This window comes from Musa acuminata, chromosome BXJ3-3, assembly GCF_036884655.1.
Source record: "Musa acuminata AAA Group cultivar baxijiao chromosome BXJ3-3, Cavendish_Baxijiao_AAA, whole genome shotgun sequence".
Lineage (NCBI taxonomy): Eukaryota > Viridiplantae > Streptophyta > Magnoliopsida > Zingiberales > Musaceae > Musa > Musa acuminata.
In genome coordinates, this window is record NC_088351.1 from 39,200,957 (window position 1) to 39,221,311 (window position 20,355).

The window sequence follows — 20,355 nt, forward strand, 5'->3', positions numbered from 1 at the left end:
CTTATTTCTTGCATTGGTCGACATAAGTCCTTCGCACATCCGATTTGTTAAACAAACATCAAATATGCATAAATTGAACAATAACATATAGCAACATAACATATATTTTTAATAAAAACTTATAGGAGAATTTAAGTGTCAAAAAAATAATTTGATATACCAGAAGTAACCCTTCTTACATAGACATTTCCTATAGAAACAAAACATACAACACAAATTGAACCGAGTAATAAAAATAAATATGCAACGCAAATTAATCTCGAGCACAATCAATAAAAATACTTTTCTAGAAAAAAAAAAAGGGGGAAAGACATAAAAACCAGAGAACTGGCCTGAATGATAATGATTTTTAGCTGCAGAACAGCTGGTTTGTAATGCTTCACAGGAAATATTTAGCAGCAAAGGAAGAAATACGCTAACATATTTTTTAGCAAACAAGTTCCGAGAAGAGGCAACTCTTTGTCGGGAGAAAAAGAATATGATGAACAGGAATGCAGTATTTCAGAAAGGCTTTCAGATCAAAGCCTGAGTTGAAAAGCAACCAGCAATCTTATTCACAGAGCATAACCAAGACATGTAGATATATACAAGAATTCAAAACACCTTGTAAGATTAGTTTCCCAACTCACCTCAATCTACGTGCCGAGGCCATCGACAAGCAAGGACACATCAACTTCAGTGCAGGGCATAGGCAGTTGCCTGGGTCAAATCCAGGTGACTGAAAAAAAGCTAGTCCGGATGGACTAGTTCGATCTGTTTCTGCTCTTCTAACACCTTGGATTCAAACTCCCTGAAAACGCTGCAGTGCCCATTTCATTCAGCTCTGCAAATTTGGCTGTCCCGATAACATACCAAGTTAGGCATTGTAGAGACAATAACAGGAACTGTGCCAAGCAACACTGCAGCAGAATCTCCATGGGAAATTAAGCTAGGATGGAGTAATGAGACCCCCCAAAGACGGTCATTGGATGTACGAGTAGCTTTTGGTGGAAGCCTCAAAGGAACTTCTTTGGCGCTTTTCAATCTTGGCGCTGCACCAAGGACCAAAGATAGCATATCCAGCTGTCTTAAGTGGCAATGGTTGATGCAGCTGTTTTTGCTATTGACATGAAGCATTGAATCTAGTAGGTCCCCAGTAAAGCCTCGGATATTCTCGTAATGCATGTCCATCACTGGATAAGTCTCCTCTTCTTTCCACTTTCTAGATATAATAAGGCAAACTTGCACATACAAAAATAGCATCCACACTGTAAAGAGAAACAATCAATTTGTGTTTAGCAAGCAAAAACATGAACTATTGATTTCTAAATCATAAAAAAAGAATCAGCATACCTAACCACTAAATTGATAGAATAATAAGCTATCTTATTTTGTTTGCTATATTACAGCACAACTATTTACATCCATCACATCAACTATGTACCCAAAGGAAGAACTATAAATTCAGAATTCCCATGAAAGATTCATACCATGAGAGCAAAAAAAAAACAATCGGATAATCATATCCATGGCGTCCACCCTTCATACATGTTACATAAGTTGTCGACATTTGTTGCTTGCTTAAGAAGAAGATCTACTTGCTCCGGAACTTCTAGGGACCTGCAAAACAATTAAAATCCATCAGAGTGCAGGTTAGAAATTCCACCAACACGACCAAAGGGCAAAAAGCACATACCTGATGTCTTCAATACCTCTTCCATCTAGTTTGAGCTCAACATGCTTCAAGACTGATATAGCATATGCGTTCTTACCTTACAACAGAACATTAAACATAAGATGAGTGAAATAGTATATCATAATATATTCTCTTTCCATCTAACAATTTCAGTAAACAGCCTGAAACCGCAGAAAATAATAGCCACCAACTATGAATTTCGTCTAGTTTAGTAAGATCCTTTAGATCATATAATGTGTCAAAAATAGAACATGTCATGCTAAAGAATAATAAGCATTAACATGTAGAGTAAAGAAACGAGCAACGGCAACTAGTCAGATGACCATTGCACCCCAGCAGAACTCATCTCATCCCTATTACAAATGCATTCAATATCCAGTGGAATTGTAGCAATTGGCTTCTCACTTGAATGAGTTTAGATCATATCCAAAAAATTAGTCCTACGAGCTACCAATGAAAACTGAAGTAGGATCAGATTCAAATCAAATTGATGTCAATCTGGATCTGTTTTGAGTTCAAGAAAGCCTATCCAATCCCATCACTCGAAGGATCCAAAAACCTAATGTATCTCTGATATGGTTAAGAACCTTTAATTTGAAAAACTTAATTGAACAGCAGCAACAATCAAATCATTAAAAATCCAATTGTCTATCTGGTTTACAGAAAGTTGGTGCTGGGGATCAAAATGGTGCTTGCCATGGGATTAAAGAAAAGCTTCCCTTCTGACTTGGACTTTTATCAATTATTCTAATCAGTATGCACAATATTTCTCATATTTGCAACAAAAAAGGGATTATCACAACTCATAATAAATGCAATAAACATTTTCATGTAGTGAGCAACTGAAACATATGTTAATCAAAACGCTAATATATCTTACCCCTTGTAGTGCGGCTAATTGCACCAAAACATGAAGAAGAATCATCAAGATTATCACCATGTCCGTTAACCAGATTGGAGTAATGTTCATTTCCACTCATCAAAGAGTTTGCCACCACCGATTTTCCCTTCTCGATGTCATATGTTCCAACATTCTCGACTGTAGGTCCATCACATAAGGACAAGGCTTGCAAACTGTCACCCAGATCTGCTGGTAACACTGAAGACAAACTATTAGCAACATCCTCTGTTGAATAATTAGAATCTTGATCCTCAACAGATTTGCTTTCTGATCCATCAATAATTTTATAGGAAACACTCATACTAGTGTCCTCTCCAGCAGAATTACTATGCAGGTCCTGTTCTAAGTTGTCTGATTTCTCAGAGAAGCTACCTTCACTTAAGGAGATGATAGAATCTGGGCTGCTGGTGTATGTGTGTTCCGGAGGGGATAGCCATCCTTCATCATGAAGAGCAAGTTTGCCATTTGTAGTCAAATTCTCAACATCTTCTACACTGCTCCCGGACAACACTTTCTCTTCATCATTGAATAAAACTGCACCATTTGAAGGTTCAGAACTAGATATAGCAAGGTCTTGAGACCTTAAAATTTGACTTTCTCCAAGACCTTCAAGAGCCTGCAAAGACCAAGAGTTTGCATGACAAGTGTATGCACATATATACATAGATTCCACATGTACATTCTCAAATAAATGGTCTTATTGGTCATTTATATCAGAACAAGCATTCAAAAAAATTGTATACATGTACATAATCATGTAAATGTCGTTCCAGTGGTCTTTCCAATACTGCTGTAGGAACCATATCAGCCCATGATCCACCAGAGAAATCTACTCACTCAGAATATTATATTATGACCATTTCAAGTCAATCATCATGTAAAATGCATTAGCTTTCAGCCTGTTTTCAACTATTCATAGTATTCAAAACCTTCCAAGTAAAAAAGAAAAAAAAAACAAAGAATCATTGAATAGTGGGCAATAAATATCTGAGGCCTAAAGATTTATAGGTAAAGAAAATTACTTTATGAAGGTTTCCAGCATGGAGGCTTGAAACTCGTGCAAGTTTGGTTAATGTAGAATGAAGTTCCTTTACATAGCTGGTCAGCGAGGGCACGAAAGGAACCAAAGATGGACAAGCTTCCCTAAGTTTGAATATATAAGACTGGTACAGTGCTTGTCCATGAACAAGAGAAATCTCTTTATTGTTTTCCTCATCTTTCACTGACGCATCAGCCATCACAGTTAAATCGGTTGAAAGTGAAGCTTCCAGAGGAAGGAGGATCATGTTTACCTGCAACAAAGAAGAAACAGATCTTAAGGTGGTTGCATACTTTCATGTAGCATAAAAGGCTCTAAAAGAACTATGGCTAGGCTTGAACTGAGGATATTCCTTGTCATTTCACAAAGCCACAGGTAAAAAAGATTTCAAAAACTTCAATCCAGACAGAAAACCTTAGAAAGATCTGCCATCAGTGCACTATGTGCTGCAGCTGCCTCCTTCCCCAAGATGTAAACATCTTCTACACCCTCCATTATAGCCAAGACCTGCAGACAAATACCATAGGATGTTAAAGCAACTAAAAGAAAGGAAATTTTAGATCTGACATCACAAAAAATAAGGTACATGCATCACTAAAAGAATTAAAAGTATGCTGCAAGTTATAAAATTGCATAGTACAGAATTACTTACTTTAAATTCAACAAACTATATTTTGGTTCTAATTCAACACCATACAAAAAAAGTAAATAAAAAGATATTTGCGAATAGCCCCCCGAAGATTTAGAAGTTTAATGCATTTCAATTCCATTTCGATAGAAAATTAAAAGGACCACTAGAGCAGATTTTCCATTTTATTTCATTGGCATTTCTTCCTCTTTGACTAAAGAATGATGATTCTTGTTATCTATCCATTCAAAATATAGTCAAGAACATTGAACTCCGAGGGCCAATTGTGCTTGCTCAAGCACAGTTCAACATAGTAAGACTAAGACTACATAATACATGTACATGCAACAAAAGCATGCAAACTTTTACTTGCAGGTAAATTGGAGTTCAAATCATAAAGACACCAAGTTCTATAAAAAGGATTTCCCTTCAAGGGTACAACACCCATGTACAAGCTGTAGTACAAATACAACCTCTTGTCAAAAGAAAAGTACTACCTCATGTCTGAAAACTAAAAGATTGACCTCTAATGCACATTGCACACAAACACCAATCATGAATAAAAAATAACATGCCAGTGGACATCACTAGCATAAGGCACAATAAAAAAGAATATTGCAGCAAGAAAAAAATTTCTTAATTTATTATTGAAAGTCCCTGTACCTCCTCGAGCATTGAACCACATTCAGATGTCAAAGCAGTATGGCCTTTAGAAACACAAACAAAGGCAGTTAAAGCCGTACTGGCCTCATATGCACGCTCCCTCATAATTGCTAGGGTGTCTTGCAAATCATCTGCTAATATGCAAAAGATCATTTCAAAATTCAAATTCAATAATCAATCATAAACAAACATCATAATTCATAAGACACTATACATAAAGACAAGGGAAGCTTTCACTACACCTGAAGCTGAATTTGCCTTTACAGAGGCAATGCAGAGTTCATTAGTTGCAGCAAACAAGGCATTGGCAGCAGCTTCCATGTTACTTTCTGCCAGCTTCCATTCTTGTTCAGCACCTGATTTCCAAAACAAAAATGAAGTACTTACACCATAAACTCTCTGAAGCTGAAATGGAATCAACAGAAAGCATAACAAGAATCAAACTCACGGTTAAAGGAGTGATAAGCAACATCTAGTCTTGTTAAGGTATTCAAGTAAGCTTGCTGCCATGTTCTACCATCTGCAGTAGTTCGCCCAGACGTTTTCTCCCCAGGTATCCAGAAAAGGCCATCTCTAGATGCTTCAAACTCCATCACAGAATTGCAGATCTTTATAATATCACCTGCCTGTTCTTGAATTGCCCATAGCAATTGTCTTCGCCTTCGTAGATGATCATGGAACTCTGTTGGAATTCCTGAAGTCTTAACAGAAGAAGTGCCAGTCCCAACAGCAGTCGAACCCGCACAAGCCCATGCCATGGCTCTTTCCAGTTGTCCTTCTGCAGATGTTGATGTCCTTTCACAAGCTTGCAAGCATTCTAATGATCGTGCTACAGATGACATAGAAGACTGCAGTTTTTCTAATAGTTTTGGTCGGCTAAGGTTAATAATTAATGGGGAAATTTTATCATCGCCAAGAATGTTTCCTGAGAAAACCTTGCTTTTCAGTAGATAGAGTGAGGACATATCATGAAGCCATTCCAACTGAACAATTTCTAAAATAGTTTTCCCAAGGGCCTCAGTTAGTTCATTCACTTGCCTTTTCATGAAAGAAACTGTTGATCTGGCAGCCCTAACAGTTTCATGTGCATTAGAGTATTCTTCAAGCATAAGCCGAATTTTCCTTACAGCGCCCGCATCTTTTTTTGCTTGATCGGGTGCAAATTCTCTTCTTGCTTCCATCAAATGCTGCAAATTCTCAATTTCTTTATTCAATTGTGCCAAGAAAGCAGGAACAACTCTGCCATTCAAATAATGACCAAGAAGTTCTTGCAGATGAACCTCTAGCTTCTTTTTCAAACTTTTATAAAGCTGATCAAAACTAACATTATGATCAACAGAAGATGATATGTCATGAAAGCACATATCAAGAACAGAGTCCATGATGCTAACTTTCCAAATAAAGAAAGCATGATCTCTCAACAAGAAACGAAGCCCCCAAACAGATTCAGATACTGAGGAGCTGGATGTCACAAAATCGGCAAGTTTATATGTTGACTCATCTAAATCTGAGGGAACAGTACCATGTGACACTAGCTCATGATCAACTGATTCCAATTCAGCAAAAGGCTTTGCTAATGCAGCTAAAAGAGCTTTGCTCCTTCTAACATGCAGATCCCCCTCATCCTCACTGTTCATCAAAGATGTAAAGTACTGCTGAGAAGACATTAATGAATTTATAATATTGGCTTCCAGCTTTTTCAGAGAAGAATTCCGCATATCTTTCTGGTTCCAAGTTTGATGAAGTTGGTCTAACTGTGCTCTACAAGCTTCTTCTTGGGAGGCTAGCTCTTCAGCTTCTTCCCAAGATAGATGATCACGACCACTTGTAGCTGCTTCTCCAAGAGCTAACTGCTGCTCTGTAATGAGTCCAACCTTCACAAAATAGTTCTTTTCCAGCTCCAACAAGGATGCTTTCTCCAGTTCCACCTCAACTAGCTTCTCTAGTGCTGTATCAACAGAACCACGGATCTGAGAAAGCATTCCAAAAGCTTCCATTGTTTCCGAATTGTAGGTAACAGCTGATCTAATAATCTCTGGGAGAAGAATTTCAGTCATTTGCTCAATCAATTGATTGCTTGAACACAGACAAACCTGGTAAACTGAAGCCCAAGTTGCTGCAGATGAAGGATTTGTATCTTCAGCACTTGTACTGGTACATGGTAATGTTATATCTAGCAGTTCTTGAACTTCACTAAGAAATACTGCTACTAGCACACATTTCTCAATCTGCTCTTCAAACCCAACAAGAGTGGTTCCAGAATCAGCTCGGGAACCATTCTCCCTCGTTCGCCAGAGAACTTTTTGAGTGAAGTTATCAGAGTATATAACCATCTTTGCTATAATTTCCTTATACAATTCAATCACAGCCATGCAAAGCACAGAAAATACCTTCACTTTCTTTTCTACAAGATCCTCCGGCACTTTAGCAATTTTTAGTCCATCACATTTGTTTTGACCTGAAGGAGATATGAACTTTTCATCTTCATTCTGTCGACAACCTGCAGCCTGCATATACTTTGTAAAAGAAGATAGCAGGCGTTCCTTGGCTTTTGCTTCTGTATCTGTTCCGATGGAATTCATCAGTACTGAACACTCAGCAGTAATTTTTCCTATTTCCATTGCACATAGTTCAATTTTGTGGAGGAGATCCTGATGCCTCTGTCGAGCTGAGTCATAACCTTCACTAGTGCTCTTTGCAATAAGTTCAGCAGCCTGATTTCTAGCAAGTAACAGGGCCTCAGATGATAGGCTATTTGCCGACAATTGCAAGACTTGTGCCCAACCATTTACTGGGCTGCTTGTAATGTAGCTATGCGGAAGAACTTTTTGCAATGCCAATGCATATTCATTGAGTGCTTCAATTGCACAAGAAAGTCCACTGTCCAACTCATCTATTAGATGAGAAACTTCCTTATCCAAATCATAGCATTGCGCTTGTGTTGGCTCTGGAACAATTGTTAGTGGAACTCCTGACAGGACAACTGCAGAAGTAAGAGATAAGGCCTCTTCAGTGCCACTTAGCATTAACAACCCCTTTGCATCCGGGATTGAACCACTCCGTAGTGCATCAAGCACTCTTCCATGCTGATCAATCCACATAGCTGCCTCTTGGGCCTTTTCAGCTGCCACAGTTTTTGATTGTGCAAACTCATTAACCTGGACTTCAAATGATGCCCGGGTTTTTTCATACATAGAAGTAGCTTCAGTAACCACTGTTTTTGCAGATGTCTCATGTTGCATAAGTCTTGATTTCTCTTTATCAGCATGATAGAAAAAGGTAGATGTTACTTCATATTGATTTAGCACATCTAAGAATGCCTGCAATATGTTTGGATTGAACTTTCTTATCTGTCAACAAATCACATGTAATGTGCATATACAAAGGTGATTCACTTCATACCTTCAAAGCTGATTCAACAGTTGGTACTGTAGTCACCAGAAGATCATGATGTTCCTGAAACATAATTAAAGCATTTAATACTGAGTTCTTGTCAGTCTTTGGTTTTAAAGAATAAAGTAATTTTTTTCCTTCACTATTCTGTACAAAATGCCCTAAGATAAAGTCAATATAATCCTGAAACACATAATAAAAGCTTATGCTTAAAGAAAGAAGCTAATAGCAGCATTATTACCATGCCAGGATGAGTTCTGAATGAAGCATATTAAAGCAAGTTTAAAGTTGCTTAACACATTTAGATTCCTTTTAATCTTTGACAGTAAGATGACTAACAGGACATGTGGTGTCACAAGGGCAACAAAGGTTTGCTGCTTATAAGTTCATTCATATTTTTTTGTTAAAACTTATGTTGGGAGCTACGCATATGTGAATCTTCAACATCCAAAGCGGTGGTTGGAACAGATTAAAGCAAATTTAAAGTTTCTTAACATAATTACGTTCCTTGTTATCTTTGACAAGATGACTAACAGGACAATATGGTGTCTCAGGAGCAACATGGACTTGCCTCTGGTAACTTCAATATTTTTTCTCTTGTTAAGACTTATGTCAGGAGCTAGACATATTCGAGGTTTCAACATCCAAACTGGTAGCTCTTCCAACATCATTTTAAACTGGTTATATAAAATATAAATATCAAAAGTAGTTAAAAACTAAAAAGTAATCAAATTTCACTGAAACAGTAATGCAAGTCTATCAAAGCACCTGTTGACCACAGAAGCTTCTTCATAACATCTGCTCTTTTTCTGAAAAAATATGGCTATAACTAGTGAATGAGAGACGTACCTGCAAAGGAACACGCATCTCTTGAACTCTTGAAGCAAAAAGACTTAGACTGACAGCCAACTCCATTCCCTTTTTCTCTTCACCACCTATAGCAGCTTCGTCATGGATATCTCCCCTTGTCCACTCCACCAATGGGTCCCAAACAAACACCTCCAACAACATTAACATTATATCTTTATTCTTCCGGAGAATGCTCATTACCGCTTCACAGTTAGACCTGAAGGTACCCTCCGTTCCAGTCAATCCTAAAGCAGTCTCAATCATCTGCGTAAGTCGGAAAGGGACAATTTCAGGAACCTTTAGTCTCCTCCCTTTGTCAAAACATACATTATAATCTATATGGACAATTTCACCAGTGGAGAAGTCCATAAGGATATTGTCCAAATGTCTATCCCCGAGACCAAGAATGTGGCCCACCATGCTCATGGCTGCCACACTTCCAGAGAACCTGCAAATCAATGCTACTCATTTAAATCCATTATTGTAAAGGTTACTTGATTATGAATTAACTGAAATAGCAGGCCTTAAGATGCAAAGTCACCAAAGCCAACTGCAAGAAGTTCAGCAACAATCTGAATCACTAAAAGCTAAACATTGTCTTTATTAAGCCAAACAACATTGTCAAATGGACCAGCATTGTTAGATCAAATGCCAAGTTATATTCAATCGTAATCCATAATTACAGCATTCCAGTCACCAAAGCAAAAGGTCTCTTCTGGAATGGCTGGTATGTATATGCCAGTATTACTTAAGTGACATGTCCAAATGGGACAAAGTGTAGAATTTTAGTTGCCCATCAGCTGGCCTTTCATTTATACTGAAGTAACAAAGAAAGAAATATTATCTCAACAAAAACATGTTTAATATATCATTAAATCCAAAGGAGCAACATTATACTGAAGATCATAGAACTATACTAAAACAGCTATCTATAGATTCAAAATATATAAATCCCCTATATGTTTGTGTAATTCTGATAGCTTGCAGAAAAAAGAAAAACATATGGAGAGAAGAATTCAGCAATGTGCCTAATAAGAGAATTCAACATTTATATGCTATTTCAAGCTTGAAAGTGGTTAATTTTGCCATGAGATGATAGAATGACCATGCCACAATTGTAAAACAACCTAGAAGAAAGAATGCGAGGAAATACATATAGAGTATTATTTATTAAATGGCCACGATGTCAAGCATCTGCCAATAGGTTACCGGCAATTATAAATTCAAGATTCAATGCCCCATAGACTACCAATAGTCAGAAGAAAGCCAAGACCAGGGAGATAACCAAACTGAGATGCAGCACAAAAGGGCTAATCCATCAGCACAAAACTGGTCCCAGGGACAAATTGAAGTTTGAGTCCAAAAACATTACCAGGTAACACTTAAAGTAGTGATCATTTAGCACAAAGTTATACTGCTGGAATATCGCCTATGGGGTGAAATCACTGTGCATAAATTTGTAAAACCAACTCACTTTATTCACGGATCAGATTATCGAATGAAAAGAAAATTTCATGTAATAAGACAAGCATATCTTTCAGGATTTTGTCAAATATCTAAGCACTGATCACATAAACAGATATCCCCATTAATTCTGGGTAAGCAAGTTGGTTTAAAATTTTAATCATTTTATCCAGGACCACAACCTGCATGTGTGCCACTAGCTTTCTAGATTTTTTACTAGTCAGCTAATATTTCTGAATAGATCTACTGGTCAATTGCCTACAAGGTGAGATATTGTGGTTACAGAAAACATAATAAAAAATATTTTGCACCATATTATGGTTTGCAAGTAAAGAACATTCTAACAAAAGATTTAATACCTTTTGGCCTTTAAAGTAAATGCTCTGAATCCCTCACTGGCACACCACATTTCCTGCCAAAGAAGTTCTTTTGGAGTCTCTTTCATAAGCTCCAAAAAAACTTTTCTTTTGACTTCAAGAGGCCAATCCCTTCGTGAGATTACTCTTCTTATGCCTTTTTCTTTGAGTGCAGGTATAATTTTTCCATAGAACATATCACTGGGACGAAGGACAGGTGGCATTGGATTATTCATATTGCCAGCATCAACTGCAGAAACCTGAGCCATCTGAGTGTGTACCTGCCATGACTTGTAGACACTGTATATGCTGGTTACATTATCCACCCACTGGATTAATCCAGCACGACCACTGATTGGGGTCACTGAGTAATAACGAATAGCAAGTGCACGACCACGGGTATCATTGGATGAAGTTAATAAACTATTAATTGCTTGCAACAACTGCATGATTCGGGCATCAAGACGTAGATCCTCTCGTCCCTTAAGAAGATAAGTGTACCTCTGACCATCTGAGCCTTGTAAGATGAGTTTCTTAGGTTTTGTCTTTGTTGATAAAATTGTTACCTGTTCACAGAAAGAGGAAATTGTAACAATCCCTTGGATGCTAGTTGTAGAGCTTCCTGAGGAATCAAGCATTGAGATTTGCTTCTCAAAGCCAGGCATTGGAACATCAGAAGATGAAAGAGAAGCCAGATGTGGAGCCACCTCACTTAAAGATACACATGATTTTCGATGATGAGTTGCTAGAGATGTTGTAATAGTATCAAACTGCCGCCACACATCTCCTAGCGCTGTTGCAGATTTAGGGGGAGTTTTTAAACTTACGATAGCTGATTTCAGTTTTTCAATGTACTCTTCATGGAACCATAACTCATGAGATGTTCTCGGTTCACGAGATGTTGATGTCAAGCGGCGCTCTAGTGCCACAACAATTGGAGCCATCATAGCCGAGTATTTGGCTGCATTTATCTTGTTCTTTTCTGTGTCACTAAGTGTTGGATTTTCAGCAACCCGAGCCGCTTCCTCTTTTAGCATATTTATACGTCGTATGACATCTAAGTTTACAAAACTAGTTAGCAAACACTCTTAGCTATTACGCTAGGAAGTGCTCAATATCAGAAAGAAAACTGAGATGAATTACACCAAAGAATATATGCATTGATGATAGATACCAAAAGAAAAAATCAACAGCACTTAGATTCCATGTCTGATTGTTTTTTTTCAACATTTATGTTGTGTGCATGTTTATTTGACACAACACCAATAATCTTTAAGATTCTTAAACTAACATAGAAAAAAGAAGAATTGCAATCCTTTTTGGTGTCGATCCATTATTTAGATATTGTAACAGTGAAATTACAACTGTAATTTTGAAAGACTTTTAAACTTCAAATGATGTCAAAACAATCTCAAGTAACATATGCATCGAACGAATGTGCTTCCACATCGAATACATCAACTTCATCAGCACTTAAGCTTTTCACAGTATCTCTTTTCAACTCTTCCATCTTGTGTATATATGCATATTTCAGTATCACTAAGTCTCCTTTCTTCAATAACACTATAAATTCATGCATCTAAAACCTAACTGAGCAATAGCATCCAACTCTGGTATCAACTCATTCAACTTGACCATTATGACACTATACAAGCAATAGAAATTCGGAACCTCCTCCAACTTATCAAGTGGCCATTATTCAATTTGTTCACAGCAACAATTACTTGAGCAAGCCCTAGAGATAAAGATCGGGCAATTGATTGCTTCAACACAAGATATCTATTTGTCTCATAGTGACTCTAATATTATATATTGTATGACTAAACTAGTTTTCAACCTTCATGAGACTTGGTCAGGAAAAAAAATTCACTGTAAAAGTTAGTCCAACATTTCACATGCATTCTCCATTTGACAAAAATAAACTAGAAGAAGCACAAGATAGAAGATACAAGTAACAAAGTAATTGAAAAAGTATGTCACCAAGAAATATCAATCCATTTGCTGTTTCGTGGACCATTTACCTGTATGAAGATCCTGAAGCGTGCTCAGCCAGAGCTCCTCCCATAGAATAGTTATCATTCCCAGCTCATTTATTACTAGCTGGACATCTTGAATTAATTTTGGATAAAGTTTAAACTGCATTCAAAAGTAAAGTAGTTAAGAACTCAAAAATTGGAAGCAAGACTTCATCAATTCCCTTAGTATGTTAAGTAAACAACAATCATGCATACACATCAGGGAAAGGACAAAAAATAGTGTTATTAAGAAATTTGGAACCAACAGATAAATGTAAAGGTGGTTCAATTACCAAACAGTCAAATATGCGTTGAAGCTCCTCTAGTGGTTGCCCGTCGTAAGCATTTAGATCAACAAGTGTAGGATATACAACAGACCAAGGGCATAATTTTGCTAGCATCAATAGAAGCCCCTCCAGTTGCTTCCTGACAACTTGTTTGGGATGAGAACTCAACCGAGCAAATAGCTGGGGAATGAGTTCCTGTATATGAAAATTAACAATAAGTAAGCCTTTGAAAATCATGCATAAAGACAATATACAAATACTTTAAAGCATCTCACCTGCCATGGCAATAGAGGAACTGCAGCAAGACCATGTTCTAAAGTTTCTCTCAACTCGTATCCATAATTCACAATAATATGAAGGACATACAGCATTGCCCTAAGGGTGCAACTCTTGTTTTTTTCCTTTGGAAAATCATTAGCAGAACAGGCTAGAAGATTGGAAGAATATGAAAGGTACTGAAAATAGCCATGTGCAGCATGTCCGAATAATGAGACCCTCCTTTGCCTTAATGACCACCAAATGCCAACCAACTCATCAACAAAAGGCAAGATGTCATGTTTCCTCATGCCACCGTTTGCATTAAGAAACAGCACTTGCAGCTGGGAAGAAACAGCAGCAGAAGGGCACTCACCATCATAAGACTCAAATCCACGTGATCCAGCTGCAGTTTGCATTATGTATGCTGCTTGCTCAACTAATGAACTTACAAGTGGCTCATTTTCCTGAAAATAAATGGACTCTGATCTGTCTTCATCTGCACCACTTGCAACATTCACATCTCTATCACTGTTAAAAATCTTCCTAATTATAATTTCCACCTCAGACATTTCAGCTTCTGTCAACTTGCATCTCTCAGGAGAAAGTTCTGGACAAAGAACAGAGGACAGAGAACAGGATTGTAGAACAGCACCACCCGCAGGAGGGGAGCCCTTTGCTTGGTCAAAACACCAAGAAGCATAAGAGAGCCAGGTTTTACTCAAGGTGGGACAAAGATTACAGGATATTTTTCTAGCCGTACCAATTATTTCTTCAAGAATTTGATTATAGTCTGGATCAGTGATTAAGACACCATCACCAGAAGTCAATCCAGTTCCAGCAAAAGAAGTGCATTTGCTACAGCCACTGAAATCTTGGCGTATCTTGAGAAGAACATTTCTAAAATCTAGATTTGGAAAACCTTGTCTCAACCAGGTCGATAATTTCAAACATGCCTTTGCCCTCAGAACACCATCAGCTCCAGATGATATAGTTGCCGTAGATCGCATATTATCACCTATGAATGACCAGCTGTCCAATATAGCCTCTTCATGATTTCCTTTTGCATGCTTGAGTAGTATATCTTCATATTGCATCTTCAAAGCAAGAAGATCAGAATGAGACCCTTCTGAAGTCATCCGAATGTGATCTCTGAGGTATTGACTCAAGCGGTCTGCCAACATAAAGTTGTTCTGTTTGCGAGCCACAGTAAGCAGCTTCTGACAGAGAAGCAGAGTTGTTAAAGAAGTTGGCATTAGAGTACGATACACTCTAAAAACCTTAGTCCACAAGCTACAATCTTGACAAACTCTACTAATTGGAGTAAGCAGTACTTGTTGCAAGGATCCTAGCAATGATGGTGATCTTTTAGCTTGATCATGGTTACTTGATCTTGTGCCTTCTTCAAAAGCAAGGATGCAGTGAAGCTGGATGGCACAAGCAGCTGCCTGATGTAATCCATCAAGAGGTACAACAGACAATGCTTCATCCAGCATCAACTTTGCTTTTTCCAGTTCTTCCCCGACCTTGTGGAAGGATCCATCCCGCTTAAGCATTGATCGTAGAAGCATTTGCTCACTCCTCTCTAAAGCAATCTTAGGATCAAGAGCAATCTCACAGCTACTTTTAGGTGTCAAATCCAGGTAGGACCGAGATGCTTGAAAATCCCCAAGATCATACCGAGCCAAGGCATGAACAGCATTTATTTCATTGCCAGCTGTCGTTAAAGCTCCAGAATAAGACTTCCCAGCATGCATAGCACGAAGTGATTGTAATTCAGTGAGCCAGCTTTCCAGAGAATTCCAATCAGAGACCGATGTAAAACACTCGATGACACGTGCAATAACAAACTGTACACCATCAGAACCCATGAGAGCTAGTGCAACTTCAGACTGAAGCAAGTGAGAAAAGTAAGCAGCTGCCTTTTCATATTGGCCCTGAGCCTGATAGACAAGTCCTGTGATCCAAGAAAATTGCCCAAAGTTCCCAGCTACACCTGAAACAATATGTTTGTCTTCCTTAAACAGGACAGAAAATTGTGTAGCAACCCATTTCTGAAGGCCAATCAAAGCCTCTGGTTCATAATTCCTGCATAAGGCCAAGGATGCATGTCGGACAACCTTCATAACATCTCCTGCAAACCTAGATTTGAGATGGAAATTTTCAGAAACAGATGCCCCACGAGCTTTTTCCTTGAAAACTGATGTTGCTAAACTTTTTAGATCCTGCAGCCGTAACGAACAGTACTGAATGGTCGCATCATAGCAATGCAATGCCAGCCCAGCATTCATCATAGGCTCGCATATTCGAGAAAACCACTCTTCACAGACTTTCTTATTTGCTCGGAAGAACACGGAACTTTGTCGACTACAAGCAGGTAAAATGAAAGAACCTTCATAAGCATTGTAAACATTTTTCTTCAAAGCCTCAACAAAATCCAGCAGCAATCGCATTGGTAACAAGTGAGAATTGGACGAGGCTATGTACTTACTGTCAGTTTGTTCAGCATCTAATAGAAGCACATTAGGTATGTCCAAAAGCATGCGCTCTAAGGCTGCAAAAGTCTGGGTCGGACCACCGAGGTTAGTTCGCAGACGAAGAGCAATGCAATGTCTAACAGCCTCATGAATGGACCACCAAACAGCAGCTATATTATTCACTGGACATATTTTATCCACTGCACATTCCTCTGTCTTTCCACCCTTCCACATGTCACCATTACCAGGTTCTCCAACTGTTTCCTCTTTGCTAGAAATTGAATCCTTTTTGCAATGGCAACTAAAGACTAATCGCTGGATCCAAGAAGATAGAGACACCTTCCACCTCTGTGATATGTAACTCATGATGGAAACAAGTTGATGCGAGTGTAGCTTTCTGGAACACTGCTTTAAGGCAAGTTCATTCTTCCAACTCAGGTAATAGTTGTTGACAGTACAATGTACAAACTCACAAATACTACTAGCTCTGTCATTCAGACCACGTGAATACATTGTTAAAGGCAACACAACAGATAGTACTCTGGCAAATGCATTTTTTACAGTTACATCTGGATCGCCAAGCTTATCAAGTGCAACTTCTGAGACAAAATTGAAGTATGCATGATCAATTAGCCTTGCCTGCAAAAGAGCTTCCAGAACAGATGCAACACGAGATCTCACCTTAGATTCCCTCACATATGCTGCATCAAAAATTGCAACAAGTAAGTCACTGCCAACACCAGCATCTGCATGTGGATCACAAAATTGCATCATCAAGTCTGCATCGCTCTCCAAAGTTGTAATCATCCAACCAAATGAACATATCCAGTCAAGAGCTTCTAGCTTAACAGATATAGGTGAATTAACCCCAAGTGCCCTAACTATGCACATAGCATATTTCCTTTTATACTCAGTAATTAGATCAGTCTTAGCTTGAAGGCTTCTTTCACTTTTTCCAACTGAATTAACAGAAACCTTCTCCCAAGAAGCTCTCAGAATTGTGAACTTACTTAGAAGTTCAACCTCACTTAACCTGTTCAATGTCTTAACAATAAGGACTTGCAACTCAAACCAACCGTCGACAGGGGACTCAAAAGGATGGAGCTTCTCTAAAATCGAAGATGCCAGTCTCATTGATCTATCATATCTAAGCGAGTCAATGACAACCTGGTCCTGCAAACTTTCAGCAGCACCGCAAGGAATAGAACTTAGCAATGCTTTTAAGTCAAACTTTATTAAGGAAATTAATTCATGTTCCGAATAGGCCTTGCCAGAACCTAAATCTAATTTCAATTGGTCATCCGTCACAAAATCCAACTGGAGCTCATTGACATTAGCAAAATGCCCACGAATTTTTCCAAGCATGCCTTTTAACAACTCCAACTCTTCAATCAAATACGAAATAGCTTGGGAAACAACAGCATTGGACCCATGTTGTAGAAAGAAAAGGTAAGTTGCTGCAGTGTTTGCAACTACAAGGTGATTTGGATGCAGACGCAGCTGAGACAAGGGAGAATAAAATCCTAATACAGACCTTACAGAAGAAGGAAGGAGTGCCAGCTTCTGCCTAGATAGCAGTTGCAAATTAGTTTTAACCAATGCATTTATCTGCAACGATGGAATTCCTATCAAGTTTTGAAACAAAATATCAATAACAATTGGATATGATTTAGAGAACCCTTCATTAAGTATTTCAGCCAGAAGAATCAAGCATCTCCAAGATTCTCCCATCCATTTTGGCGACCCAGACTTCCTCCCAAAACTTGCTATACATTTCAGCAAACGGGGAGCCATATTCTCCAGGGGTTCTCTGACGTCTTCAAGTATGTTCATTTCCATCATTCCTGATGCTGTGACTCGTAGAACTGTCGAGAAACAGAAGAAGAGAGCAAGCAACCTCCCAAGCTGGCTGCCAGATTCAAGACTTGTATCCTGGATAAGAACTTCAATGTCACCCAGAAACTTTGAGAGCAATTCTAATGAAAACTGTAAATTGTTCAGCCAGTGCTTCTGGAATTGCAAGAAACTATCCATAATTATCGTCCTACCAGACTCGGAGAGGTCGGGCATGAAAGCCCATCCCAGAAGCAAGTCAACGATGTCAACAAAATGCGGCTGGAAGCAATGCCCAAATTTCAAAGAAATCAGGGTAAGAACGCTAAGAAGTTGATGGAGCAAGCCAAGGGAGGTTCTCTCGTCCTCGAGAAGCTCTTGGCATGCTTTGAGGATCAGCGGTACAAAGCGTTCGATGCTATTAGCATCGCCAACATTAAGGAACTCTCGAAGGCTCTCCAATGCCAATTCCGCAGACCCATTCTGAACATCAGTCTCCCCAAGAAGAGGAAGAGCCCAAGCCATGAATCTCTCAGCCAATGCCAAAACATGATTTTGGGGACCATTAGATCCAATTGGAACGGAAACTAGAATGGCACAAAGGGATCCGTAGGTAATCGCTGCTGCTCGCCTCACGGCATATGACCTACAAGGAATCTTCCACAAGTAACATATATTATCATAGTACTTTCGAAATCGTGAAAAGGCACAATCTTAAGTCTGCAATTTTGGTGGATACCATTTGTTCGATAGAGTGGAATGCGAAAATAACGATATTACTAAACGTTATAGCATAAAATAGTTAGGGTTTAGAAAGAGAGAATCTTTAGGGTTTTGGAGCGACACGAAGAGGGGGAGAGAGGGCTTACTTGTCAGAGAGAAGCTGGTAGAAGCCCTGGGAAAGGAAAGGGGAGGAGTGGGAGACGACGAAGGCATTGGGAGGGTAGAGGATGATTCGTTGAAGGGATTCTAGGGCCGCGATTCGAGCGGCGTCGCCACCTCTCTCGCCTGGTCCTTCAGTCGCAGCCGGTGAGGAGGAAGGGGTGGACTCGGCGCTCCCGCCCGCGGCCGCGGCGGACGCGGAGGGCTGAGTAAGAGCGGCGGAGAGGAGAGCGGCTAGCTGTTGCTGGAGGTGGTGGAGGTGGCCTTGCATCGCCGTCTCCGCCTCAATAACTGAGTCCTACTTCGGACGTCTCCGTCTCTGCCTTCATAAACCGGCGACGAGTCGAAAGCCGAGTCGAGACTCGAGACCACCGTCCATGTTTTCAGAAACAAAAATTGGGCATACTTCCTCTGTTTTTGCTTTTAGAATCATAATTGGTCGATCGGACTCGAGGTTTGGTCAAACCTCTTAACCCCATCCCTAATACCGGCCGTGACCGAGATGAAAGGACCCAAATAAGCCCGAGACAGAACGATCGGGTCGAATCAGGTCCGGATTGAACTCGATCTAAACCCGTCAATTCGACATTAAGGAGTGCTATCATATGCATTGCATCCACCTACGATCCAAATCACATTCCAAACGCGGATTCGGATAAGTTTAGGATTTCAATTAAGATAATTGGATGATATGAGTGTTTGTACTATATTTTCTTATCAAAATTTTAATTATTTGACTCCATTGACACCCTTATATTGTGAGCATCATCTTTGATACCATATGTGTATGTCTCTATGGACCAAACATCGAGAGTCATACCTATAAGATTTTTTTTTCTGATTTAGTAAATTATTATTTCCATAATAATTCATTCTATTATTCATCGACTACGAACGTACTAAGTCACTATGTTGTAATCTTCAAACGATAATTCATTGGACTTGTTTATCCTCAATTATTATGTATCTATAATCCGTTAGTCATCTAATATCCCAGAGACTATATACTAGACATGGAACTATTAGACTCGTATGGTTTCTATTCGAGTCTTGTTGTAATTAGATTTTTCCGAAGAACTTTTTCTCTCTCAAATCTCGAGTAAGAACACATGAGATATTTTTCTCATGATACCAAGATAAGATGATCCTCGATTAATACTTAATAGTGACTGTCACTATTAATAACCGATCGTGTTATATTTGAAATTTTCAATCTATAAATCTGGTATCAAACGATGTATCAAACTTTGGTTCGGTAGTGAACGAGTGGGTCAACCATTTAAAACACATATTTTATAAAATAGGTTGTGATCTATATACGATTGATTTATTCATGCAATTATTGTTAAATCATTTTTAAAAACTCGTAATCAGACATATGCATCGATGGTGAAGTATTGCAAAACTCAAAAAAATTATTTGTGTTTATAGTTTATTGATAGATATAAATTAATTGAAATGGTTATTATAATGAATCTTTATTGAAAAATTAGTAAGGCGAACAAAAATGAAATAAATAAACGGTAAAGAAAACTTTTATTAGGTATTTCGCGGCGCAAATAATATTTCCATAATGCAAATACGTTTCCATTAAATATTATTTTTTCCTAAAACGAAATCTTGACCGTCCATCGATCA

At 38.6% G+C, this 20,355-nt stretch overlaps 1 protein-coding gene across 4 annotated transcripts; it reads right to left on the minus strand.

Moving 5' to 3' along the window:
- Positions 1-458: 458 nt before the first annotated feature.
- On the minus strand, positions 459-19,084 carry LOC135581357 (uncharacterized). 4 transcript variants are annotated; one of them, XM_065144337.1, is made up of 17 exons: positions 18,705-19,084; positions 13,546-18,481; positions 13,277-13,465; positions 12,990-13,104; positions 10,972-12,025; positions 9,149-9,596; positions 8,309-8,362; positions 5,355-8,226; positions 5,149-5,262; positions 4,907-5,037; positions 4,030-4,122; positions 3,599-3,868; positions 2,949-3,192; positions 2,556-2,774; positions 1,676-1,751; positions 1,470-1,599; positions 459-1,247 (listed from the first exon to the last, which is right to left on the minus strand). In XM_065144337.1, exons 1-16 carry the CDS (start codon positions 18,986-18,988, stop codon positions 1,500-1,502), a joined length of 11,199 nt encoding a protein of 3,732 aa, XP_065000409.1. In that variant the 5' UTR covers positions 18,989-19,084; the 3' UTR covers positions 459-1,247; positions 1,470-1,499. The 4 variants fall into 4 exon arrangements, with proteins under 4 accessions (XP_065000409.1, XP_065000407.1, XP_065000410.1 ...); XM_065144335.1 differs by having other exon boundaries at positions 2,556-3,192; positions 18,705-19,083; XM_065144338.1 differs by having other exon boundaries at positions 2,556-3,192; positions 13,546-18,492; positions 18,705-18,843.
- Between the last annotated feature and the right edge of the window lie 1,271 nt (positions 19,085-20,355).

Bases quoted from the DNA above. Each gene is read 5' to 3' on its own strand.
- LOC135581357 (XM_065144335.1), bottom strand. From the start codon at position 18,988: ATGCAAGGCCACCTCCACCACCTCCAGCAACAGCTAGCCGCTCTCCTC. The intron at 8,363-9,148 runs GTACGTCTCTCA...ATTATGTTTCAG, and splicing joins AGATGCGTGTTCCTTTGCAG to GAACATCATGATCTTCTGGT. The intron at 1,752-2,555 runs GTAAGATATATT...TTCTGTTGTAAG, and splicing joins AATTAGCCGCACTACAAGGG to GTAAGAACGCATATGCTATA.